We start from the raw sequence: 27045 nt of genomic DNA, 5'->3' as shown, positions 1-27045 counted from the left end.
TGCTGAGACGCAAGTAGTGAGTGTGTCTGAAAGGAAAAAGCATTGGAAATGTAAGTTTAACAGGTCTGTAAAATTATCTTGCAAGTAAAATTAGACACAAATTACACACTCAATTAGACTAGTGAAATTTGAAATCAGTCTTTCATGTACTTTCATGGAGTGATTCCATGCTTATTTCAGTGTAATTGAGAGCAAAATTTGGCTCTAAAATCTGTTCCACTCTATTTTGCATTTTGTGGCACTACTGGCAAATTTACTGCATTCCAGGAAAATAGAAATTATGAACAGGAAAAGTATTTTTTGATTAACATACACAGAAAAAAAATCTGAAACTGGAACTAATTCTTTATAGGTGTATAGAGAAACAAAATGCTGCAGAACTTGAAAGTCTGTGTGAAGTTTCGTATTCTTTCATATTTGAATGATATTCCAATCATCTGATATTTACCTCTGTCTGCCTCAGGTTCTGCGTGTAAAATACAGTTTCTCCTCCTTAAAGGAAGTAGAAAACGTAAGTACCCAATACCTTTTAAATGGTTTGAAATCAAGGGAGGGAGATACTAGAGAAGGTCAAAGTATGCAAGTATTCAGATACTGCTGTGACATGAACATTAAATGTCCCCTTAAAGGTGCAATCAGCCCCAGAGCTGTTTTCTTTAGCAGAGATATTCTCCTATCTGTCCTCCTTACAGAATTCTCCTATACCAAATTTTATTAAGATTTAATTTAATTTTGGTGCTGGTTTTTGATACTTGCCAGCTCCTCATAGATGCAGTTAAATTTTGTGCTCACTTTGCAACTGGAAGCATCAGATCTCTCAAAAACCTAAGCTAAAACAGCACACTGAAAGGAAAATTAATTTAAAAATTACAACAAAGAGAATGAACCAACGTATTAGAAAACTATGTCTCATGTATCTACGAGCTGCCTTTTAATCTACTCTCAATATTGTTTCAACTGAGCAAAGTAAAGGACAGTGAGAGACTTCTTAAAAGGTCAACATGTACAAAGATGGGAAATAAAGAAAAAAAGTAGGATTTTTTTTTTCCAAACAGCATTGTTAAAGAAATCACTTGAGAAGTTTCACCAGAATGAACTGATGGGGAAAACGGGAAGAAAAGAAAGCAGAGAAGTTAGCAAACTTATGAAGGCTACTATAAGTTCAGAAAAGAGTCAATTTACCTGACAACAGGTCGGTTTTAGATGTCACCAAACTGCTGCGTTTACCATTTTACCCGCTTGCATTACTGGGGGGAAAAGTTTAGGAAGGAACATTCTCAAGGACTTTTCATAAGTTCTCACTCTCGCCATCAGAAAGGGGAGAAGGGAAGGTTTTCTCTGGATTGTTTGACTTTTTTGGCTCCTGAAAAGTTTTGCAAAGAACAGCAAGAAAGTGTGAACTGTTAGAACACATTTCTGTAAAAAAAAGAAATGGAGAGAAGTCACACAAAATAGGGCAATAACAATACCCACCCAAAATCCACGCATCAAATTTGTGACATCAGTTTGAACAAATAAACAAAACAAAACTTTTCAACTCAAAGCAGAAATACAATAGGCCTTGAAATTTCCAACAGCAGGCCAAGCTCCTCCATCAGAGTGCTCTAAAAGTCATTCTCAAATAAACCAAAGGAAAAGGCAGCAAATACCTAATTATAAATCCTGCAGTGCTACAGTTTAAAACAGTTCCTAGAACAGTGAAAAAGAACCAAAAATGAAGGAAAGAAACAATAACCACCAAATAAAAAACAGTAGCAACAGAGGTTACCTGTCCGAGCACCTACAATTCCATTGAGAGGAGTGGGTCGTTTGTCTCACACCAGCCATATAGCCCATAAACCTTCTCAAAAAGAGTGAGCTATGAGAAAGACATTGTACATGCAATTTGCTTTCACAAAGTCTCTCTAAGCCCTTACATATTTAAATGAAAGGTTTTTTTTAGCAATTAGGGGGAGAAACAATTTAGCAAACATCACTGGTTTCATCTGTAGGATTTTAAAGTCCAGTATAACATCTGAAGAAGCATCTCCTTTGTGTCTGACATATGTAGAAGTTCCAGAGGTGATTTCCTGAGCATCACACAGGAAATATAGTATGTGAATTGAAGAGAACCCTCCAAGAGCAATCATTAGCTTAGGAAAAATATTATTGTCCACATATGCATCAAACGCTGGCCTTCCATTTTGTTAAGGATGAGATGCTGCAGCATTCCAAGAAAAGATTTTATAATACATTAAAGTATTAAATACAGAGCTTAAGATACAATCTATACATTGATACAATAAGACTTTAAATTGTAAACATATTAAATTGAACAAAAGAGAACTCCACTGTTACAAACACCAATATTCCATCAGATTTAGTTTAAGCAGCTTATTTCTGTAAACAAGTTTCTAAATGGCTCTCAAATATCAAAAAGTACAAAAAAAAATGTTTTATCACCATCATTGGCACTATTTTAATCCAGTGTTATGTCAACTACTTTTTCAACAAAGGCTTCCAAATCCTAATACAATGTAAGTGTCTAAAAGTATAGCATGTGTTTTTCAGCATATGGAACTAAAGGAAATACAGCACATAAAGCTGATGTCTGTAAAGTTCACATTCAGTGGGAAACATTTCCTAGTTACCACAGCATTTTTTTTTCTTTTCTTTTTCTTTTTAATACAAATAAGAAACTTTTTCCCCAACACAACCTCTACACATCTTACTATTTCAGGAGCAATGAATAAGGGAGTAAATATATTAAGCAGTGTGTCCATCTGTATCAATGAATCCTCAAGTAAGGCTCCTAAGCATTCCTAACACCTAATATCCAAACGCACATTAGCAATGTTTCAAACCCTTTCTCTTCCTCCCTGACTCCTACACATACTCTTCTCCAAACCAGGAAAGACCATCCACACAGGAGCATCTGAACACAAGGCAGTCAAACTCTTAAGTCCTTTAATCCACTGTTCACCCTTCAAAACAGTCTATGTGTATGTATTCTTTGGGAAATATTAGTACAAGTAGGATATTCTGAAAGGGTGTTAGAATTTTGAAGTTCCTGCCTGCAACAGCATTTCTCCACAAAATAATAAGGGGACTCAAAAAACAGTCCAGAATGTTCAGCTATCAGCTCCTTTCTCTAAAAGACATTTCCTGTGATAGAAATAGTCTTTCTACAGTGCTAACTAGCATAAGTTTACTTCCTGCTGTTATTCCATGTGTGCTGTAAGTGAAGAGAAGGATAACCCTAGCAGGGTCTCAAGGAGTAGAGGCAATCACCAGGTATAAAATTAAAGAGAGAGAGGAGGAATAGAAGAGCCCCTGAAGAGACAGCTTATTCTCAGCAACTAGATACCCAGGCTGCTTTCCTGTTGTGTATGCTTGCAGTTCTTCACGCAGGCTAGAGACCTCTGTAATTTTCTGTTACAGTGCGTGCACTTGGAAGGCTCAGGGAGTAAAGCATTTAAAATACTCTGGCTGCTGAAGCTCCTTTGGTTGCTGGACCTGCTGGTCCACTTCACCTGGTTAACACCAACAGTCAACCTTTCACTTGATTTTAATAATAATATTTAATTCTACAAAAAAAAAATCATTTTATTACATTCCTTTTAAAATAAAGAAAAAACAAACTGTACATAGAAGCATGATCAAACCTCCATGAAAGCAGGTTAATTCTGTCCTGTTTATTGCCTCTTGAAGACTCTCTGCATAGTGTCCGTGAACTGTGTTTAAGGTCCAAGTGAAGATAAAACAGCAGAGCAGCAGAGTGTGAGGAGGGGCCATGGAGGCGCACAGTGCCTCACAGGGTGCATGGGACACGCTCCATTAAAGGATCCAGACCACAGCAGCATTGCACACAGAAAACCCCCCCTTCAAACAAACCCTGTTTTCACAAGACTGTTTTTCAGCTGTAGACATGTTTGTTTGTTTTTTTTTTAAAAGAGGCTTGTATTTATATATATATATATATATATATATATAGTTCCAGGGCTTTATGAACCCAAAATATGGGAAAAGAATGAGAAGGGGTGAGGAGGAAGAGGAGGGGGAAGACAGCAACTTAAAAATGGACTTGGTTATCTCTGTTTTGGATTTCTGTTTTCCAAAACAAATCAAGCTAATGAGAAAATGTGCAGCCAGATGGATTGATGAAAATCAGGCAGTCTGGAAAAAAAATAGGAGCTAAACAGCAAAACCTATAAAGAAACAGAGCAAGCACACCCACAAGAACACACACAAGTGTGTACACACACACCACAAACACACATAAGGGTCCAGAATCAATTTTTTAATTGCTTGTGGACCTAGGTTATAGATATATATATTTTTTTTATTCTGGCCAAACTTCTTTTTTCCCTCTCCAATCTCCTCCATGTTTCCCAAAACTAAGAAATGAGTATTTTTCCCGAGGATATACTCTTTGGATTTCTGCCAATATCAGCTTTTAAATATTTTTAGTGGGGAAAACATAAGCTCAGCAATACTGGTATTGCATGAACTGCAGCGTCATCCTAAGTATCTCTAGGTGTCTAATCACTTTCAATCAACTTTTCCCTCCTCCACACCCTACCACATTTCCCTCCCAAAAGCAAAAACTAAAACAAACAAACAAAAAAATACAGGCTTAAGTCAGTGATTTGTTACCAAACAGTCTGCAGTGTTTTCACTTTGGCCAGTGTTAAAGATGCAGGCATAGAGAAGGGAGTGTTGGACTAGCATGTATTAAAAAAAGAAACATTAACATAACAGATCTCTCTCAAAAAGACTAAAACACTAACAAATACAAGTCAATGCACGTTTGTTTCAAACTAGTGTAATTTTTTCACATTGGATTAAACATTATTTTGTACACCAAACATTACAGTGCTGTTTATCTTCTCCAATCATGCAAAAAAAAAAAAAAGTCAAAACGTGCCACTTTCACCACAAACGGAATATGACCAATTCCCCTACATAACTTGCAAAGTTAGGATTTGAAATGAGAAAAACACAAATATTAAAATTCCTCCATCAAAAGCCTTATAAACAAAATACATACACAAAGCTTCCAATTGATACCAAGATTGCAGAAGTTAACAAACTGTACTGAAAGCTGAAGTTCAGTGAGCTGACACTTCTCTCTGCCTTACCATTTGTGGGGCCATTTCCCACAAAGTCAGAAAAGGGATGACTTTAAAAGGATGCTGAACTTGCATCTCTCACTTACTACAGTGAGAAGAGTAGTTGTCCAGGAACTTTGAAACAACTGGGATTAAGCACTTTGAACTCTCTCTGAAATTAAGAGGCACTCAACAACTTACAGGATCAAGCCTTGAAGAGATAGAAGAGGCTTAACCGGTGCCTTAATTCACCAATTTTTCTAGACAGCTGCCACATGGCTTTCTAAAACTCTTGTGTGAATCATACTTCAATGCTTTCTGTGAATGCACATGCACTACACTGTATTTGTGGGCCAAAGCAGCTTCAAAATAAATTTTCCATTCAAGCTACGAACTGAGCATCTTCAATAAAAAAAATACCGATGCTGAAGAATTAAAACAATTTTATGCGAGACAATAAAGTAGGGGCAGCCACAGAACACATGCCTTTTAATCTTGCTCCCTTGATTGAAAGCCCCCCTTCTCCATTTCTCTGAGCTTCTCCGATAAACAGCATTGCAAGTTGGTTAAAAAAGTAAAAAAAAAAAAAAAAAAAAAGATTTACAAGAGAGAGTTTGTTGGTCGTGTATTTACATGTGGCATCACTCCACAAGCAGTTTGATCTCATTGGCTAATAGCTGGTTCATGTTGAATAGAGCCCCCGGGAGCTTGGTGAGCAACTCTCTCTCCGTGGTCTCAGGGTCGCTGTCGACAGAGCTGGAGCTAGCACTCATATTGTCGACAGCGGCACTAGCTGGAGGGCCCAGCTCTGGCTCGCTAGTCTCGCTTGCCGTGGACACCACGGAGAGCAAGGACATGCGCCGCGTCAAGCGACCGGGGGCAAGCAGAGAAGCGGCGTAGTCCGCTATGATACCAGCTACATCTAGATTACAGGCCTTGTCAAAGGCAATGAAACCTACATTGGCATTGGCCTCGCAGACGTAGAATGAGCCATCGTCCTTCATCAGCAGGTCAATGCCGCACACGTCCATGCCCAATATGTTTGACACCTGGACTGCCAATTGTTTGCCTTGTTCACTCAGGGAGCACATCATACCAACACCACCTGAAAAAAAGTAAAAAGAAAAACCAAACCCCTCAGTCTATGAACTAGTCACAGGTGAACTCATTCCTTATGGGCTGGTGCTTTTTGGTTGTGAAGCCCCAAAGCAATCCAAAAACTTGCAAACATACTGCAGATGACTAGAAAGGGACTGACATGGACTGCCAGTATCTTTGTGTAACCAAAATTCTACCACGCATGAACACAGTTTAGCCCATACCTGCTCACGGCCAGTACAGCTTCAGTTAGGTTACCAGCCAAGCAAGCCCAACCTTCCTTATCTCCTCCTGCCCCGAGAAAACCCTCTCTCCTACACTCAAAGCTATTCAGAAGCTCTGTTCCATGCAGTAATTTTCTCTCCCTCCCAGACATGGTCTTGGGGAAAAAGGTTGCAGGGAGGAACAAGATAGATCGAAGCTAGCACAGCAGCTGCAATCAAGAAAGGCCTCCTACTTGAAAGGGATTCCTTCAACAATTTTCTCTCTCAACATTGTCATCTGCCAACTGACTCTCTCCTTTACCTCCCAAGTCTCTTTTTCCGTCTTCCTTCTAAGAGGATTAAACCAACACTAACATGGCATTGGTGTGACACTGCCACTACCATAACATCTGCTCCATTTCTGTGTTCAGTTTCCCCTCCCTATTGCCTATCCTGTAGGGTCTGCCCTCTTTGGGGCAGAGATTATTTCTCATTCCATGTTTATATAGTGCTCCTCTCACTCAACCCTCACTCTCATTTTTTTTCTCTGCAAACCTCCTACGATACACACAACAAATACAAAATAAATCCTGCAGCTTTTATCAGTTGGGTTTGTCATTCCAGTCCCACTGCATTCACAAGTTCTGATCAAAACCATGAACAATATTTTTCCTACCAAGCGAGCAGTTACTTTGCATCCTCCCATCTGTTGAGCAGCGGAGCATGGTGCCCACCACGCGGCCTCCAACTACGATAACACGAACATCCTTGCCATGTGACTCTTTAACATATTTTTGAAATAAATAAGGGGCATCGTGACGGATCAAATGGCTCAGGTCTGCCAAATGGTGCTTGTCTCGTGCCAGGAACACAGCTTTCCCTGTAGGAAGAGAGAACATTGTGAGACTGGAAGAACCTGCCAGTTCAACTTGTGTTGCTGATTCAGTCCAAGTAAAAAACTCTGACCAGTATGCTGCCCATTTTCACAGACTTCATCTGCATTTTATACCTATATACACATTCCTGGGTAGAGATCAGTGTTCCACTGTTTCAGTGCTTCTCAGTGTTCAAGTACTGAAATTGTTGAGGAGCCAGTAAGTATTAAAATACAAACAAACACAGCTCTTGAATATAGGAAGTTACTTGTAATTTCAACCTGTTGAAAGGTCCCTAATGAGAAAAAACAAAAGAAATACTAGAAGAGCAGCAGAAATTAAATCACACAGTTTATTCATTCAAGACTGGGAATCATAGTCACTTAAGTTACTAGTGTGCCACTGCAAAACTGCTTTACTATGCAAAAATGAATGAGAGCAGTTCTTCCCAACATCTGCAGCAGTTCACAGTTCTAGATGAGGCTATACAAAGAGATTACAAATATCTGGTATGAGGTAAATACAGCTGAATATTTCGCTAAACACATACATAGATGAATGGAATGCACTTCAGCTTAAAAAAAAAAAAAAACTTCTAGATATCACTGACTTTTCTGCGAGCAAACATCCCAGGGACTTCTTGAGTTTAACCTTAAACCTGTCACTTTCATCCTCCACCACCAAAGATTTCCTTCCTGCCCATTTTCAATTTTATCAATATTAATGAAAAGGCATTTCTGAAACAGACTCTACCATTTTCCACCTCTTTTGTAGTCTCACACCAAGGCACTTCTTCTTTAGCTCAACTGCTTTTCCCTTTTGTTAAGGACGCTTAAGAAAAGAAACGTGTCATATTAGATTTATGTTTTGCAGTACATCTGCAATAAATTTCTGTGGCAGAGTTGTCACTAAATTATGCTGTAATGTTAACAGAGGCAGCCTATGAACTGATTTTCATGTTAGCTTAACTAAGGGAACAAAAATGCAACAATAACAGAATTAAGAGAAACAATGTGCCAGGAGAAATTCCAACAAGTGCTCCAAACTTCACCAGGCTCTACTTTGTCAGGATTTAAGGTCTGCAGAACGCACACAAAAAAAAAACCCCACCTGCTAGAGGAACATAACCAGGAAATTAACCAAGTTTAAATAACCAGATTTGATTTAGTCTAGATCAGTTCCTGAATCCATTTACTAGATGGCTCCAAAGACACTTGTACCCGCAGAAGAGAAGAGACAGCACAGAGTAGGAACAGACTGAGACAGTGAAAAAGGCAGAAATGCTCTTTTTAGGTGCTTGTTTATGTGCTCTTGGAACTTCGGTTTAAGGCACTTTTAGCTTAAAGCATCAACTGAATCGGTTTTAAAGCAAATTAAATCAAGTATGGCCCCCTGTGAAACTAACATCTGAAATTGATTTTAAACCTGGTTTTGTTTAGTATATCACTCTCAAACAGTAAAATAAATCAATCAAGTATTTTACATTCAACACTGAAATCAAGACTGGCATTACAAAAATGTAATCTGAAGTTACTGCATTGTCACCAACAATGCCAGAGATTTTTCCAAAAAACAGAGATCCAGTTTGTCTCTAGTTAGGATTCTGATTTAAATAAATTCTCATATACTGTTTGTTAAAGCCAAGTAGAAAGAAAAAACAAATTAAGATTTACTAAATTGAGCTTTCCACTCTTACGCCTATTTAGAAACATCCCTAAAATCCATGTGGGCTCACTGCTACATTCCATTACTCCAATTCAGATCTCTCCTCACAAAAGTCACCAATGCACTGTTATTTTGAATTTCTACTCCCCTGCTTTTGCAGGACCCTTTAACTGAGTTTCTGAGTTCTATTAAAATCACTGCTCAGTGCCTATTCAACATCCAGAAGTAGTGGTCTGGTAGAATGTAGATGCACAGAAAAGTCCAACACCTAACACAAGACCTTCTTAACTATTATTCCTTTGCATCTTCAAATCTCCAGAGGGCTGCTCACAAGCATATACACCTTGCTCTCCCCTCTGACTTAACACCCACCTCGGTGACCCCGTGTGTTCTTCACCACCATTGGAAACTCCAGCACTTCCGCCTCATCAATCATTTTGGCAAAATTCTCATGACCACCTGGCAAAAAGAAAACCAACAACATTATGTGCCAACAATCTTCTGTGGCCAAACTGGGGGTGTAATTGCCACATATTCCTCCTACTTTGCCTTCTCCTTGCAGAAGAAGCTGGCAGTTAAGAGGAAGAGGAATTGGATCATGGAGCACAGTCAGACTTTGAAGGTATTTGTAATCTCTGGGGTATTATTTCTTACTTCTTTAGGAATGGAAGACACAAATTGACAAGTCCTCAAAAGGTTCATTCCAATTTTCCAAATTTGAATGCCCCAGTTCTACCATCATCCACCATATTCCAGTTTATCCCTTTTATCAACTCCTAACTTTGCAAAGGTAGCAGAAGAGTAGCATGAGCTACTACCATCCAAACTACTAACCAGGAAGGCAACATGGAAAACTAAGACAAGATATAACCGAGGAAGCTGCAACTATGCAAATCTTGTCACTCCACTTTCCCACTTTTCAAGGCTTAAAAGTTTCCTGTAATTCATTCTCCCTCTGAACTAGTACTTTTGTCTCTGTCATAATGCATTCGTAAGTGCCTTAAAGAAAGTAGCTCTTAATCACCATTCACTTGATTATGATTGGTGTTTTAAAGGTTTTCTGAGGACAGTTCAATTCATGAAGGACTTGAAGCATGAGCAATAAGAAAGAGAAAGCCAAGTGAGAAAGGAATGAGATTCCTCTAGATTATGTGCAGTGAAACACAGAAATCAAGCCATGACACTGGTCAGAAAGCCAACAAGTATCTACCTTTACCTGCCATGGATTTTAAAGCTAGAGTAACATGGAGTTTCAGCATATCCTGTTTTTCTTGACAAAGCCGGCTCACAAATAGGAAGGGAACAAAGATTAAAATATTTAATTAGAGATTTAATTCTCTTTCCCTGCAGAATTCCCTTCTCAAAGAACTAGAGCCACTATATTTCTAAAGAAAGCATATGTTACTTGTCAAATTAATTTTCATAGTAATTCATGGAAACATTTTATCCATGACACATGTTTCAGTCAAGTTCTCATGACAAAATCCTAGAGCTGTAAGTACATAAAGGGGATGAAATGGTATTTCCCCAATAAGGAATGGAAGGATGACAGGTATCTTCAGTTCTCTAATATATTGTGATTATAAGACATAAAGTTGAAGGCCAGAACGGACAAATGATTCCTCTCACACTGTGTTAGAGACCAGACACCTCAGAGGCATGAACAAGAAACAATTTTAATTATTAACTTTTCAAGAAGGAAATTTTACTCCAAATTGCAAACGATTACTAGTTGTTAAACATGAGAGCCTGCATTCTTTCTATCCTTTTGTAGCAACTAATTTATCTGCAGATATTTTTATTCATTTGTTAGTTTCAGATTTTACTGAAGTCTTGCATTTAATAGTACTCTAGGGAATCTAGTTCCCCAAGTTCTTGTCTGTTTGTTCGAGCAATTGGAAAAGTGGTTTATTTAAAGAATTCAAACTGTGTCAGTACCAGGAAAAAGTAGTTCCTGGGAAGCTCAGGTGCGTTTTAAAGCACTCTTCCCAAAGCATCACAGCTAACCAATAAAGCGAAAAACAGAACTTGAATGTCCTCACTTTACTTTCTATCTCTGGATACTCAACACTTACTGTGGTACTATCCTAACACTAGACTTATATATTTTGTATTGCAAAAGCATAAATTATCGTAGGCAACTATACTGTCCTTTCCATGCAAAACCTTACCATATGAAAAGGTGTCTGGAAGAGGCACACCGTGACCAGCAAGCTCTTGGAAAGTCCAGAACTTGTTGACGCAGTTGAGGATGGCTTGGGGGCGATTCATCAACCGACAGCCCATCTTCTCTAGATGGCGAAGCACTGTGATATCGCTGTCACTCTGGACCCAAGGCGTTGGCACACGCACAACCACCACCTGTGGGTAAGCAGTAATGAGCTCCCCGTTCACCCGGAGACCTACAGAAGGAAGGGAAAACCATTCCAATCAACTACAAGGTTTTCAGTAGAAGGTAAACATGCAAAGAGATATAGCACTCATAGAAGAGATCCTGGATCATAAGAGAGATACTGGACTTCAACAGCAACACTTGAAGCAACACATAATTCTCACTAAAATTTTGCCTTATCATCCCGAGACGCAGAAGCAAGAATAAAAAGAAAAAATTGGTTTGCATCAAGACCAATGCACTACTTAGCCATGACCTGCACTCTTTCAGTGTATGCCTCTGAGAAAACAGGGATGGGATGAAAATTCTTAAGCTGTAAGAAGGAGAGTATGACAGGACTGTTTGGGAAGGCATAAAGCTGTAAGAAGACAGTGTAGCAAGTGAAGATGGAAACAGACAAGTATCTGATACGCACTGACCTATCTTATCATGTTCAAAAAACTCCCAACTGCAATGCAAAATAAAACAGTTCATACTGCTGCCAGCGCCTAACACGTTAAAGGTGAGAAAGAAGGTGGGCTGATAAGATCATAGTGCATCTGGATTCCTGTGCCTCTCAAATTCCAGCTATTATTCTCCAGATAGAGCCTAAAGTAATTACCTGATCAGCTCTGTTCCAAAGATCTTAGTTTTAAATGCAGACTTGCAGCTACTTGATCTGCAGATATGCCGTCAAGGAATGTATTTTCCTTTTAGCTGCATTTCACTTTTAATTAATCAGGAAACGGGGGGGTTCTCTGTACTTCCTTTCTCTTTTCCTCCCACTCAGGACATATCTCAGCCCTTGCCTTTAATACAACAGGGCAACCCCTTAAATTTCCAAATAAAAGTTAAAATGTGTGTCCCAGCCTTCATGAGGACATAGAAGCGCTCTCTAAAAAAGCAAAATAGCCATATCCAAACAAATGCTTTTTCCAATTTCCATTGCCATAATTGTACAGAGAATGAGCAAACATAAACAGACAAGTGCTCTGGCTGCTTATCTCATTAGCACCAAGCACTGCCGCATTGCAGCTGACATGACTTGTGTGTTTAAGCAAGGATGCTTCAGACACACAGACACACACCATTTTATAGAATTATCTCAAGCAAGATAAAAAGCATGACACTGCTAAAAAACAGAGTGGAATGTGAACATCAGGAAATAGACTACCATCATCTTTAGTTAGTCAAGAAATTTTAGCAAGCAAAATTTTTCTCTCTTACACATATCTTATTTAGGTGTGTGTGCCCTTTGACACCCACTTTTTTGTCACCAAAATTGCATATGTCCTAATCCACACGCAAGTTGTGTAACAATACATTTTAAAAAGGACTACATTTTCTACAAAGCCCCAAAGTAGCCATTGTTCTTCTCTGCTGTGAGCCAAGACTATAGAGTTAGTTCTAATTCATAGTCTCAGTCTTCTGTTTTGATATTTTTCTTTAAATGAAGTCGTACCACATGCTGAAGTTTTGTATTGTGGAGTTTGAAAAAGAAAAATGGCAGTTTGAAGAGAAGTGTATGTTTCATCCAGACTTCTCCTGAGTATCTGGATTAGACTTCACTATTGCAATAGAATAAATTCAGTCAGGCCACCAGCAACCCTGGGATGACTCTGGAAGTACATTCGTGTGATCAACAGAATAATCTGACTTTTTGCTTCAGATCAAAACAGTTTCTCTGGTCTGGATACTATTCTCCCCGAATGATTTTTTTTTCCTTTCCTCTCATGGAAGAGAGTTTGTGAACAAGGAGGTACTCAATGAAATACATAATTTGAGTCACCACTACTGATGTGCCATACAAGTGAGCTGCAGCTTCCCAGCTACACAGTGCTGCAAACAGAAGCAGCTTTGCTACAGTAAAAGTGACAGCCAGATCCTGCCATTTTGAAAAATCAGCTTGTATTCAGCATTCAATCTGAGAGTGAGCAGTTAATAGTCAGCATAATGTTCATTGTTGTTGAATGGAGTGATAAAATGATATTTATTCATTAATGCATACAACTAACTTCTCCAAATATTTCATTCATGAATACAAAGAGGGGGAAAAAAAAGAATACAGTGTGGTTAAGAGGAAAATCAATGCTTTTCTTAAAATGGACATGGATTCTCTCGATAGGAATAGTACCATTCTGATTCCAGAACAAGTAGCCAGTCCCAGTAGCAAGTTCTACCCATGGCTGCCTGTGCATAAGGAGCTAACTGCCCTAACAAGGAGAAAAAAGATGTTCAGGTCATAAAAAAGTACCTGGACAAATACTAAGTTGGCCAATCCACTGGCATTCCCAGTGGATGCCTGCGGTATCACAGACATAGAAGTAACAGGCACTTAGACAACCCTTTCAAATACTCAGTATTGAGAGGTTATGCAGTTATGCAGTCCTTTCTCTTCCAGCATCAAGGGCCAAAAGGAGTTTTCATCATCTCTCCAAAGCTAAGGCCTTTTACTAAACAAACACTCATCATACCAACGCCCAGGGAAGCTCTTTTTAGTCTATAAAGCACCTGGGCATTCTTTGGCCTCCTGAGAATGCAGACTCCTAGAGTTTGAACTCTAGGGTTTGAAAATATATGCATATGTGTATATATATATATATAAAAAAAAAACGGACACCTGCACACGACCTGTTCTTTCATTCACTACGAACTTTCTTTGTTTTCCCTCTGCAAGATAAAGAAGCCTTTAAAATGGAATCTGGCAGACTCTTATCATTACATAGTCATTTTAGATATGCAGTGAATATGGCAATATTCACCTGAAAGTGGAAAAGGAATTCTAGCAATGCAGACCATAATCCCTTGGGATAGAATTTTGCTAGGTTATAGCATATCCTTCAGATAAAGCTGAGGAGCATCAAGTTTATCTCATGTAAAAGCTCAAAGTAGGTCATAATAACTGTGTAGATAAATACACGGATCATCAGCTGGCCCAAATGATCCTGCTGCTCGTCATCTCCAAAGAATACCAAGTAAGCTTAAAATACTAAGTAGCCAGTCTTCCTTACACAGACTTATTTTGACACAAAGAGATTAAAAGAAATTACAAGAGCCCTTGGAAGCCCATATAAAAGAGAGGCAGCATTAACGCCTAACAAAGACATCCTAATGGGTCAAATCAACTTGGACAGTAACTTTTTCAGCTGTTATCAGTGAGAACAGAAGACACACTGTAGCCTAAGAAAGTCCCCCAGATGGCAACATCCAACATGTCAGAGCCTATTTGGAGGCCAAGATACAGTGAATGACTGTTTCCTCCCTTTAAAATCATACTATTTTATGATGTGCATACATAAACACACAAAAGCTTCTGGACCCCTTCATTACCCCAACATCCTTCATTTCCACATACTTTTCTTCATCACATTTTGTCTTCTTCCCTACAATTGTAGATCATGATCAAGGTTTCTCAGTATACAGCAAAACATACAAGAAAATGCTAGACCTGAAGCCTCGATGAAGAGATTTATAACGATGGATCTCACTACCTGACTGGGACAAGCTAAGTGCACAGTTACAGGCAATTACAGTAATAACCTGTAGGACCTGTAAAGCAAACATACTTCTGCAAGTCCATCACAGCCACAGCCCAAGTACTTGCAGCCTTAAACTGAAGGCTTGCTCCTACTACAAGCTGCAAGCAGTGATGATGATGAAGGGCACAATCCACCTGCCCTTCTTGCCTGTGCTTTAGACTCTCTATGATGCAGTTTGGCACTTACAGCATTATGAATGGCTAAAAAGGGATCAGGATTTCAAGAAATTGTGCTCAGTTTCTGAATATTTAAAGTCACACCTAAACAGCACTTTAAATTGTTAAATATTTCTAAAACCTATTCTATCCAGTCTTGTAGTATACACATCTCCTTTGTAATCTCTACAAGAATAACTTCATTAGTAGATCAATGGCTACTGCAAAGCAATCTCTCATTTACCATGTTTTAGGTTATGCATGCTACTGTTTCAACTAAAAACACATCTTACAGAAAGAATAATTTTTTAGGAGATGAGGTCTAAAATCCTTAAGATTTGTTAGGGACATCAAATAATTACAGAGGTTTTACACTTCTCATCAAATCCACATTTTAAACAAAATGTTCATAGTAATATCACATAACTTGACTGAAGTTGCAATTGTGGAAAACGACTCACTAAGGCAAACTGACTCACAAAGACCATAAAATATCTAACACTCCTATTTAAGTCTTCAAGCAACTGAACATGCAAACCACAGTCAAGCTCTTTAATAAAACGGTATTACACAAAGCTAAATGTTTAAAATAATTAATACACAAGCACAAGAACATGGGCCAGACTTTTATATAACTTAAAAGTACTGATATCAAACCTCCCTTTATATGCAATTCAAATCATCAACTGGTACACTGTATAGACTGTGATAGATGAGAAGACTAGTGCAGTTGGAGATGCCCTAAGCTAAGTGCTTCTTAGCTTAGGCTAAAGAAAAAGCTAAGGAAAAGCTAAGGCTTACAGAAGAAATCCAAAACACATTAATATAACAAAACAAAGGAGAAACTTCAAGGAAAAACACTACATTTACTTGTAGTTTTATGTTCTTAAAAAAGAGCATCTATAAAAGAAATTTCCATGATCAAAACTGTCAAGTCTTTGATTCTGTGCCCCAAAGCCAACTGATAAAAAATGCCTTGTTTAAAAAATATATGCATACAAATAAAGACACCCATGGAAGTTCCAATGGATCATACCATGTTTTTGACCAAATGGATCAAAAGAACTGGAAGGGCACACAAAAGGTGGGCCTATAGAATTTCTTTATTCTGCACACTGCTATGAATCTCACAATTAAGACATTCCAGTCATTAAGCCTTTTTCTTTTGAACTGGCCTCCAAATATATGTATCTTACAAAATTTATCTTGGAGCTAAGTGGCTACAAGGTGCCCAAATGCAACATGATTTAAGCTTAAATTAAACTTCATTAACTTGATGTAAATTAAACTTCAGTGTTTACCTCTGTATTTGGTAAGACTATCAATAAAGGCCAGATGCTCTAAAATATGCAAGTAAAAGGAAGCAGGAAAAAGTGTTTTATTTTCAGTATTCAAACAAATCCAATATGTGGAATATATTTCTAACCAGTAGCACAGAGAAGGAATAATGCATGGTTATTATGCCATAGAGTGTTCTAAAAATGAAATTTGAGTCAAATTTTCAAAGTAACTAAATACACATACACTAGCTGCCATCATGTTTCAAGCAGGAGCTAACAGGGACTGAGAACTTCCTTCCTCCTCCTTCTCCCCCCTTAAAAATATCTATTTTTTCTCCTCGGAGATCTGTATGCTATCCTGAAAGCCTCCAGCTCTCTCAGCTTCATTATACCAAGTTATTTATCCATCCATCCATGGAGTTTCTAATGCTTCCCAAATGAACAGTCATTCAGCAAGAAGGTTACTTCAAAATCAACTTAACCAACTGGGAAAAACAGACTAGCCTTCCAGTACACAAACTCTTTCTCATATTCTGAAAAAAATGAGTACTGTTTTTTTTTTTTTTAATTAATCTGTTCTAACAAAAAACCCTGGCTTTTCCTACAGACCTAGCTTCACCCACATTCTCAAAACACCATGGCTATAGTGTATTATGATTTCTGATTCATTCATCTCCCAGTATCTGTCAACCACAAGATACTGTGGTACTACTAAATACTAATACTAAACTTCTGAAATGTTTAATAATCTCTAACAGTTTACTTGCAGAGAATTTAATGTGTTTTATCTTAATTGCCATACAAAAACAAGACCGAAGAGCAAAAGGGAAATATCAAAACTTCATCTCTAACTGCAGGTTACCAGTGGTAGCAGAGTACTAAATTCAAGATTATATTGTCACATCAACCTCAAAAGCAACTAAATCTCTGAGATATTTTGAAAAATCAGCCTTCTTTCAACACACATTCTGCCAAGACAGTGGCAGAATTTAGGAACAATTAACAAAAGCAGAATATATTAACAAAATACAATTATATACATCCAAAGAACCAAGGCTTCTATAATATATTCCTTTAAATTTACACATCTATCTTTCAAAATGACTGCAAGCGAAGCCATTTGTATGACCATAAATTTGGGCATATAAAGTGAGGTTAGCACTTTAAATGCAGTTTTATTTAAACTCCAACATTGAAAAAAAAGAAAATTCTGAAAAATTTGTGCGCTTCTTAACACCAAACAAGTTCCCCCTTGGAGTTGCACAGGAGACGATTCCTACCACCTGACAACAACAGTTTCATGTTCAAGTTAATAAGCTGTCTCAGTTTTTACCAAAATTCTGCTGGCATATAAGAGCTCCTTCAGTATCTTGTATACACTTTGATATCTAGCATAGCTAAGCTCTTTTTGGCTCTAGTGTACACAGAAACTGACTTTTACAATAGTTTCATGCTGGGTGTTTTAAGTTCATATTATTTCCCTTTCCACCTTACCTTCTAGGTTTTAAATCCAAACCAAGTGAGCGGAATGCTCAAGTTTGTGTATTCACCAATAAGGGGATTCCCCCTTATTTTCCGCACAACTGGGGGCTCAGCTAAGATCCTTCCACCTTCTGGGAACAGTAGATGGTGATCGGGGTCGACGGCGCGCCTCACCAAAGCTTTTGGTGATCAACTCCCTTCGACGGCGGCCGGCACCGGATGACTGGCTGGGTTTCCGAGACTGTCCGGAGACAGACAAGAAGCCGATCGGGGGATCTGTAGGCAGGACCAGGAAGGGGGTCCTCAAGTAGTCTGACGGAAAGGACTAGATCCAACAGAAAGGACCGCTAGAAGCAATGGATCAGGGGGATCCATAGGTAGGACGAGGAAGGTGCTCAAGTAGTCTCATGGAAAGGACTATTAAATCCAACGGAAAGGTCTAGGTCCAAAGGAAAGGACTTCTGGGTAGTGCTAAGTCTGATGGAAAGGACCAGGTCTGACGGAAAGGACCATTGAAATCTCACTGGTGAGTACTATGGGACAGTGGGGAACAAAAGGCGTGGCGAGCCCGACATGGACACCCAGAGAGGGCAGCAAAGGGAAGCCAAAAGAAGAGGATGCTGGGAAAAGGAATGACGACCTCAATTTATCCCCATATAGTCCCTTTGGGAGACTTTTGAGGGTTTGGGATGACCTGTGCATTCCCCCAGAAATAACCAAGGAATTAATGATAAAATTGTTATTTTGTTTGACCAGAATATAAGTTACCAGAGGGATTTAGATGGCCCCCTATAGGATAACAATCCTGGTCTTTGTCAGGTTTTGTGCCTGTATCTCTGTGATACTGAGAAGGGGTCTCATCGAGAAAGAATGTGCGTCAATATGGTTACGGTCAACATTTAGAGGAATCTTCGTAACAAAAGAGAGGAGAAAAAGGGAAACAGGAATCTGAAGAAGGGGAAAAGAAAACAGATGGGGAGGTGTGGGATGTCCTCCAATACCTTCTGCCGCCTTAGCATCAAAATCCATCAGGAACCACAGCTCCTGTCCCCTCTGCATCTCCTGCTTCTAGCGACAGTGAAGAGGAGGAGGAATGGGACATTTTGTCCCTTTCTAAACAAGAAAAGGAAGCCAGTAGTACAAGGTGCCAAAGCCCCCAAAGCCAAATGCCTCTGTACCAGATTCCACTGCGAGGCCAGGATGGGGTGGGGGTGCAGTTTGGATTTGTGGTTGTGCTTGTGCCCCTGATCACACAAGATATAAGGTGATTAAAGAACTTATTTATATGATCCTATAGGGGTGGGGGAAAAGATGGATGAATATCTAAGAAATGCAGATTACACTTGGAAGGATTGGGATTTTCTTTTAGGAATCCTTTCTGGATCACAGGGAAAGAGGATAATCTTGCAAAAAGCTTGTCAATTATGGGAGGACGAGCACACACAGGCAGGCCAAAATGCAGTTTAGCCTGCCCTCTGGAGAGAGGAAGGACACTGGGGGAGGGAATGCCCACAGAGGCCAGTAGATCCTCAGGAAAAGGAAATTCACTGACTGGGTTTTAAATGGATTGTTAGGGGTGGGGTGGGGGGCTTCCATTATAGCAGGGACCCACTATGCAGGAGCCCTTGATAACATGTAGGGTGGTTCCAGACCAAGAGGAATTATGTTTCTGGATGGACACAGGGGCCTCTCAATCCACTTTGAACTTTATGCAAAAAGGAGGGCAATTGTCAAAAGGCTCCTTGGTTATCAAAGGGGTAAGTGGAAAAGACAAGCAAGTGCATCTTATCCTGCCCTAGTAGTGGATGTGGATAATAAATTTGAGATGCATGATTTTATTTTTGTCCTAAATTGTGATTGCAATCTGCTGAGGAGTTGGAGTTGATGGCTAGATTGGGAATGTCAATTGATATTGTGGGGGATGATAAAGAAGTTAGCAATACTGTAACCTTGTGCAAAGTGTCTGATGTGTGCTAAGCCCAATGGTAAAGCCGCAAGAGAAGTTGCAAGGGGAGGACAACCCTGGGCTGTATGCCCATTCCAACGATGCCAAGTAGACTTTACTGAGATGCCCCGTATAGGCAGGCTTAAGTATCTTCTGGTAACAGTATGTCAGTTGACAGGATGTCCCAAGGCAATTCCAACTGTCTCGGCAACAACTGGATCTATAATTAAGGTGTTCTTAGAACAAATAATTCCAGGATATGGGTTGGAAGAGGTGATAAGATTCAGACAGAGGTACTCATTTTACAGGAAAGGTCCTTCAAGGTGTCATGACTGCCCTGGGGATTCAACGGGACTTGCATATCCCTTGGCATCCTCAGAGTTCTGGAAGAGTGGAAAGGGTGAATGGGAACATTAAAAAGCATCTTTTCAAATTGGTGTCAGAAACTTAAGATGCTGTGGACACGACTTCTATCATTAGCTTGAGCAAGAACAAGAGCAAAACCAAGGGGAGACATTCAGCTGTGCTCCCTTTGAAATAATGTTTGGGATTCCCTATCCTACTAACACCCAACGGGGCAGGGAGGTGGAGATAAGTGATATATATTTAAAGCAATACGTGGCCAGAACACTTCCTCTTGTGAAGTCTCTCCAACAGGAAGCCCAGCTTGCACAGACTCTCCCCTTGGATTGTGCAGTCCATGATATCCAACCAGGGGATTAGGTCTTGGTCAAAATATGGAAAGAAGCACCACTGCTAGCAAAGCAGCATGGACCTTATCAGGTGTTACTAACCATCAATCAAGACAGCTGAGCATGGATGGACTCATCACACCAGAGTTAAGATTTCCAAGACTCCAGAAATCTGGACTTCTCAGTTGAAGGAAGAGAATGGAAAGCCCTGGCTAACTCTCCATAGATCTGTACTGCTGACTGGGAGTGGGTCTGGAGAATAAATGCTGGGTTGTTGGGTCTGTGGGAGTCCAGGGGGATATGAAGACTACTCATGGGTACTAGACCTATCAAACGCAGGTTGTTAGTTAATAACCTATGCAGAGTCCACTATGCTTCTAGAGATGGGTGTAGAGGTTTGTAAAAACAAATATTGTCAAAAAAAAAAAAAAAAAGAGGAGAGATTGAGTGGAATACACAAGTTTGTGTATTTACCAATAAGGGTATTCCCCCACAGTTTGGCTGAAGAGCAGGACAAAGGGATGGGGGAGACTGAGCAGAGCCATGAGCGAGTGGCACAAAAGACCAGATGCCAAGAGTTGGGGGGCCTTTACAAATAAGGGAAATAAGGGAATTCCCTCACATTCTTCAGGAAGGGGGACAAAGGAGTCAGGTGACCTTAGCTGAAAACAGATGGCAGGAGGCAGGAGTTCGGTGTAGGCGGGCCGGGAAGGCTGTAACTTCTGAGTACCTTGGCCAATGGGGAAAAGGAGAGGGCGTCCCTCGGTCGGGAAATTAGGATAAAAGAGGGGCTGCGTCCCCCAGCAATTTGAGAGACCCCACAGAGATATGCCCGGTGGACTCTCCCTTTATTCAAATAAAGTTTTAGGACTCCTCTGTCTCCTTTTTGGACATTCGGTTCTTGACAGCGAGATTTTCCGCATATAAGAAATAATGTAATTTTACCCTATCAGTTTATGACAGCCTCTTTTGCCCTCTCCACATGAAATAACAAAATAAAATCTTTTGCGTTAAGGTGCACTTCTACAGCTCAGAAAATTATGGGCAGTAAAGAGACAAAACATTTCCCTGGAACCCTACCTACACCAGTCTTCTGAATCAGAGAAACAGAGTTCACTTTCTATTTTTAAGTTACTTGATTTACATACTGTGAAAACTTTGACAGAAGGCCACTATTACAGCTCCAAACAGAATAAAACCAGCAGGCACATGAATAAAACCAGTTATTTTTTATTTCCCTTTCCTTGATTTGAGAACCTCTTATGCATTCCCTTCTCTAGAAATCAACACACAGAAGCATTCAAAGAAACACACAGGCTACTGAGATAAGTGAAAATCTTGGGAAGAAGAAAGACTCGTAGGGTGACTGTGGACATTTCTGGGCAAGAGGCTCTTTTCAAATGCAAGGAGGGGAAGGGAATTGCATGTCCCCATATATACCAAATAAAATCAATCCTAGACAAGACAGATTATAGCCAAATCTGTGTTTCTATGCTACGATTTTAAACACAATACATAGATTGCACATAATCTCAAACTAAAAGTATTTCTTGAGAGTCAAGCACAAATGCAAAGCAAATGGACTTAGAAAACATGCTTTATGAAAACAGACTTATGAAAACATGCTTTAAATAAATAGCATCAATACAAGCTATTTCTAGACCACTATTATGCCCAAAGCATTCATTCTTTGGTAGCTATATAAGCATGAGAACTGCTCTGAAATAATGTAAAAATCTTAAGAGTTATTAAGCATATATAACACATGATAAAGGACTTTTACACCAACAATAACTAAATTAATAATAATAGCAAAACATAGGACCACAGCAGTGTTGGAAAAGATGAAATTTCAACCTTTTTGTAAAGCCAGTTCCTATTTTTTCTCATGAGATTTTAAATTCATATCACAATTGTTTTTATAATTTGCTCCTGGGCAAAGTTAACAGAATTTAAAATATTTTCTGTATTTTACTAAGTTCATAAGAAAAAAATCGTAGAATTAAATATGAATTTATTGAAATTATTTCTTCAAATAAATTGAATGTAGCTGTTGATCAAGACTTTAAACTGTTAGGTCAGAGAAGTCAGAGCTTTGAGTGCACACAAACTGTTTTTGACTTTGAATGCTACAAAAAGATCCCCAAATTCTTACACCTATATATGCCTCTGTGGGTGTGGGTGTGTGTGTGTGTGCATGCTATATGCTCACTGAACTAACGATTGCTATATTTCTCATTGTCTACCAGATTTTCCAAACCCCCTTAATGAAGAAAACAATTCTCCTAATTGAAAGAAGCTCAGTCTTCATAAGACAGAATTTACTTATCCAGTCCTCATTCTTTGTGCCTTTAAAAACGTATTTCTAGCAATTACATGCCAGATGCTTTTCTTGTAATGTAAAGACCCCCCAAAATAGGTTTCATAATGAGCTTGAGATAATCCAAGCCAGAGCTGCCACAGACAGGCAGAGTCTTGTCTTTGTCCACACTATCAGCAATGTGTTCCCATCACCTGTCCAAACGCTGCAGAGATTTAACCCAGCCAACACAGGGTTGTCCCCCTGCAGCAGTGAGTTAAAGTGGCTTTCTAATCGCAGAGCTAAAGCAAGTCAAAAACCTGGAGGAACATGCTTGCCTTGAGAGCAGTAGCTCAGCTTCCTGCAAACAGCAGCTGTAGGGCATGGTTTCTCAAAGGGGCTAGAAATAATAAACAGCTTTCCTGTCATCAAAGGAAAACATTCCTGTTCCCTATTGCTTGCATTTTGAGCCCTTTTTGGCACTCACCTGATTGCACCGTGGCCAGTTCAACTCACGGCAGAAAACTGACAGAATGGCAGAAAACTGACCCGGGGTGGGGGGGAACCACAACTTTCAATGATTTATAATTAGAAGAGCAATGGATAACCCGAGCATGGGAGAAAGGATCATATAGCTGGAAATGAAGATAAGGAAGGGAAGAAGAGAAGGAAATAAGTACTCCCCTCTTTTAGAAGCCAGGTGCCAGAGAGACTTTTGATAAAAACCACTCTCTAAAACAACTGCTCAACACAGTGTGTGCTTTGTAAGGAATCAAAGACACACTTCTGTACTATAATCCAGCCACGATTGCTTGGTTTCCACATGGCTGTAGGGGAGATCTCCAGTATCTAATATAACTTTAAAAAAAAAAAACACACACACACAATGGCTTTCCCTAAGAGGTATCTCAGAACACTCCTGGGTCTAGAAGGCATGTTCTGAAGCTACAAAAACATGCTGAACTGACAGAAACCCCATTTGTGCCAGATCTCTGTCCTTTCATACCATCTATCCAGAACCCATCAACCCAGAAAGCCTTAAAAATAATGAATACTGGGAAAGCCAAAACCTTAATTAGTTCCATCCTAACATGCAGGTCTTGAATACTATAAATGCTATAGAAAAAGAGCAGAGACTATATATGTGTTATCTTACCAAATGTCTAATTTCTATTAATTTTAAGCAGGATATGGAAAAAAAGATTACACCTGAAGAGGTTTTTTTTTCCTCCAATTAAATGAATCCAAAACTCTGCAGTGCTAAAAATCTCCTAAATAACATATAAAATGCATAACTTAGACAATGTATCTCTACCATCCAAAACTCTTCTTTCATCTTTATATTACTTGAGCAAATTGTTGCATGGAAGCTTCCTATGGGACTTCCCCATTTCTAACAGAGACATTTATCCTTCATACCCATCTCCCATATCAGAAAAACATCTAAAAGCATTTCTACATTGTTAGAAACTTCCAATAAATAATATTCAACTACTGCCTTCCCAAACATTCCTTAACATATTTCATTCCCCTGCATTTTGGGAAATGGAGAGGTTCCCTATCTTACTGTTTTGACTTGTCCCTTTGGTATAAGGACAAATTAAATGAGCTTGCATTAAATTAGTGAAGTGCAGGCATTTGTTTTGGAGACAAACATAGGCTTCTTTAAGATAGAAATGTAATAGATATTTTAGAGGGGAAGGCGGGGGGAAGGGGTAAAGACTGACCCTACAGCTTACAGAGACACATCAACTTTTCTCGTTCCAGATTCTCTATCTCACTTATTTTTTGGTGTGGCAGAAAAGTAGTTAGCTTACTTAGCTATGTGCTAAATAGCAGCTTGAGTCCTTTTGATGAATACGGTATTTTCCTGGACCAATAGAAAAGGAAAAATGTTCTAGACCAAAAGATATTAACTAAATTTTCTTAATTTTGACAAGACGCAATGTAAGAACAGATCCCAAGGAAAGCCAGAGAAGGAAGACTTCCATTATTCCCACCCTTATAAGCACAATGGGGTTGTTCCCTCTTCTCAGTTTACAGCATTAAAACTACACTGCTGTAGCTGCACAACCTCCATGTCACTGCTGTAATGAAAACATAACTATAACCCCACGGCACTGTTTGTCACCTGTTTTGGACACAGGAGCTTCCAGCTAATGCCAAATGTTAGCTAATTAAGACATTTGCTTAGGATAGTCCAGAATTGTCCTCCACACAATCCCTAACTATCTTCTTTTAAGAGTACAAGGAATTACACAGGCATACAGTCCTTCCAAACAGATAAGTAAAAAAATAAACAAAACAATGTAGCGGTAGTATTCTATTCACAGACAGCAAATTAAAGTAAGTACCAGAGACAACCTCCACAGTCACTTTGTTTTGACCCTTGAAGAAAACTTATTCAAGTTTACCAGCATCCTCTGAAGTGCAGTCCTGAGTTTAGAAATTCCTACAAATTACCATCTGTATTGTCATCTGCATTTTGTCTGCGCTTTGTCTGCCCGTTTCCCTTAATCTGTTCTGAGGCACATCTGATCATCTCATCTGATGACAAAGCAGTTGCAGAGATGCGAACTGAAGCTTTTAACAAGCATTAGCTATAAAAATTTTCTTTAACTCATTTAACTCAGTCACCAAAAAAGTCATGGTCACCAAAATCCCATTAGAAAATGCTGCTCTTGATCCATTCCCAGCAAGGGAATTGTAATTTACATTCACTCCTACATTCTGCCTCCAAACTTAAAATGATGAACTGTTAGAATAAGGGTTCAATTTCACATAATGCACCTTGGAAAACCCAAGCCAGAAATCGAGAGAAATAAGCACCTTCTGAGAATTCCCATGTGAAATGATGCTGGACAAAACCACTCCCAGGTGAAATGATGCTAGACTAAACTTAATGCGATAGTTCTAAACAAGTTAAGTTAATCTATACTGCTGCTGTGGCCATTCTACTCTCCAACCCCACATAGTCCTACTCCTTCCTGGCAGTGCCATTCCCTAACACTCGTAGTAGCGCTCATGCAACTCCCTGGTGAGTAAGGGAGCAGCAGCAGAATTCTGCTTGTTCTTTCGTTGGACTATATTTCTGCAAGTACTGCAAGCTGAATCAGCTCACAATAGAATCAGATGCAACCAGGTGTCAGCACAATTGAGCAGGCAGGATCATGAACTGTTTAAATTGTTGTGTGTGATAGTGCGTTCTGAGACCACAGAATTCTCTGTGCTGGGATTTTATTCACCTATATGTACAGATCTATGGTCACTACCCTAGCTGAGCTTCCAATTTTGTAGGTACATGCCCGTCAGACAGGTATCTCTTTCTCCAGTGTCACTCTTTCTCTCTTCTCCTAGGCAGGGAGCACATTCTCGCTGTGGCTCCCAGGCTGCTAGATAAGAAATTGTGAAATTGTTATAAACGCCCAGTTGCCAGGCTCATTCTAGCATAATAAACAGTAACAAGCATTAAAACATGCAATTTCTATGTATGGCATCCTTATGATTTGAAGCCACATAACTTATTAACCTCAATGCATCCACAAATGCATGCACTTTCAAAATCCTGCCTCACCTTTAGTCCAAAGAATGTAAGGGGGAGTGCACAAAGAACCAGTTCTTAGGCCAGAATGATCCTGAGAAGACTAAGAGAAAACAAAAGGAAGCAGGATATGAGCACGCATATCTCAGAAACCTCCAGTCACCATAAGTAATTTCTATTTTTTAAACTCATATTTACACTGTGACTAACCCATATTCTCTACTCATTGACAACTCTCTGGAGACCAGTCTCCAAATCCTTCACGGAAGTAGTGATTGCTCTACCAAATCCTGCAACAATCTTATTTGCATGTGCAATCATATCACACCTGAAGAAGACAGCCTGACTTACAGAAGGCTATCAGCAGATCTAACAGCACCTCTCAGTAAAATATGAAGAAAAATAAACTCCTTAGGAACAGTCACAAAGTCAGCTGAGTCCTATTCACACAATAGCACCAAGAGAGAACAGCAGATGAAAAGTTACATCTTTCTGCAAATCAAACTTCCGATCTCACAAGGTTTGCTGTTTGCAAACTAAGGGGTTTTGATGTGTGATATTACAAAGATACTCCTGAGGTAAGTCCAACCTTGAGCTATTAGACGTTGTTGCATATTCAGGTGCGCACCAATGACAGGGAGAATCAGAACATATCTAAAGCTACTGTAGGACTTTAGGGAGCGTAGGGAAGCTGAGGGGTCATATTCCTTGATCCCCTCAGTGAAGGATAAAGGTTTGGCAGGAGCACGAGTGTCCTGTTGGCCAACAGTTGGTTGCACAATTGGTGCCACAGGCGAGGCTTTGGATTTT

General features: G+C 39.4%; 1 protein-coding gene across 2 annotated transcripts in view; it reads right to left on the bottom strand.

Annotated features, from left to right (window-relative positions):
• Positions 1 to 4983: 4983 nt before the first annotated feature.
• The window catches only part of RIMKLB (ribosomal modification protein rimK like family member B), a 42812-nt gene continuing 20750 nt past the window's right edge, over positions 4984 to 27045 (bottom strand). For both annotated transcript variants that reach the window (XM_088531337.1, XM_010227671.2), the window contains 4 exons: positions 11103 to 11333; positions 9304 to 9390; positions 7068 to 7271; positions 4984 to 6195 (listed from right to left, as the gene is read on the bottom strand). In XM_088531337.1, the coding sequence (XP_088387463.1) occupies positions 5732 to 6195; positions 7068 to 7271; positions 9304 to 9390; positions 11103 to 11333 (986 nt within the window). In that variant the 3' untranslated portion in view covers positions 4984 to 5731. The remainder of the gene's footprint in view (positions 6196 to 7067; positions 7272 to 9303; positions 9391 to 11102; positions 11334 to 27045) is intronic.

This window comes from Tinamus guttatus, unplaced genomic scaffold (genome assembly GCF_059628265.1).
Source record: "Tinamus guttatus ecotype Peru unplaced genomic scaffold, ASM5962826v1 Tinamus_guttatus_pri_ptg000408l, whole genome shotgun sequence".
NCBI classification, from domain to species: Eukaryota; Metazoa; Chordata; class Aves; order Tinamiformes; family Tinamidae; genus Tinamus; species Tinamus guttatus.
This window is presented reverse-complemented; position numbering and strand designations above follow the sequence as displayed.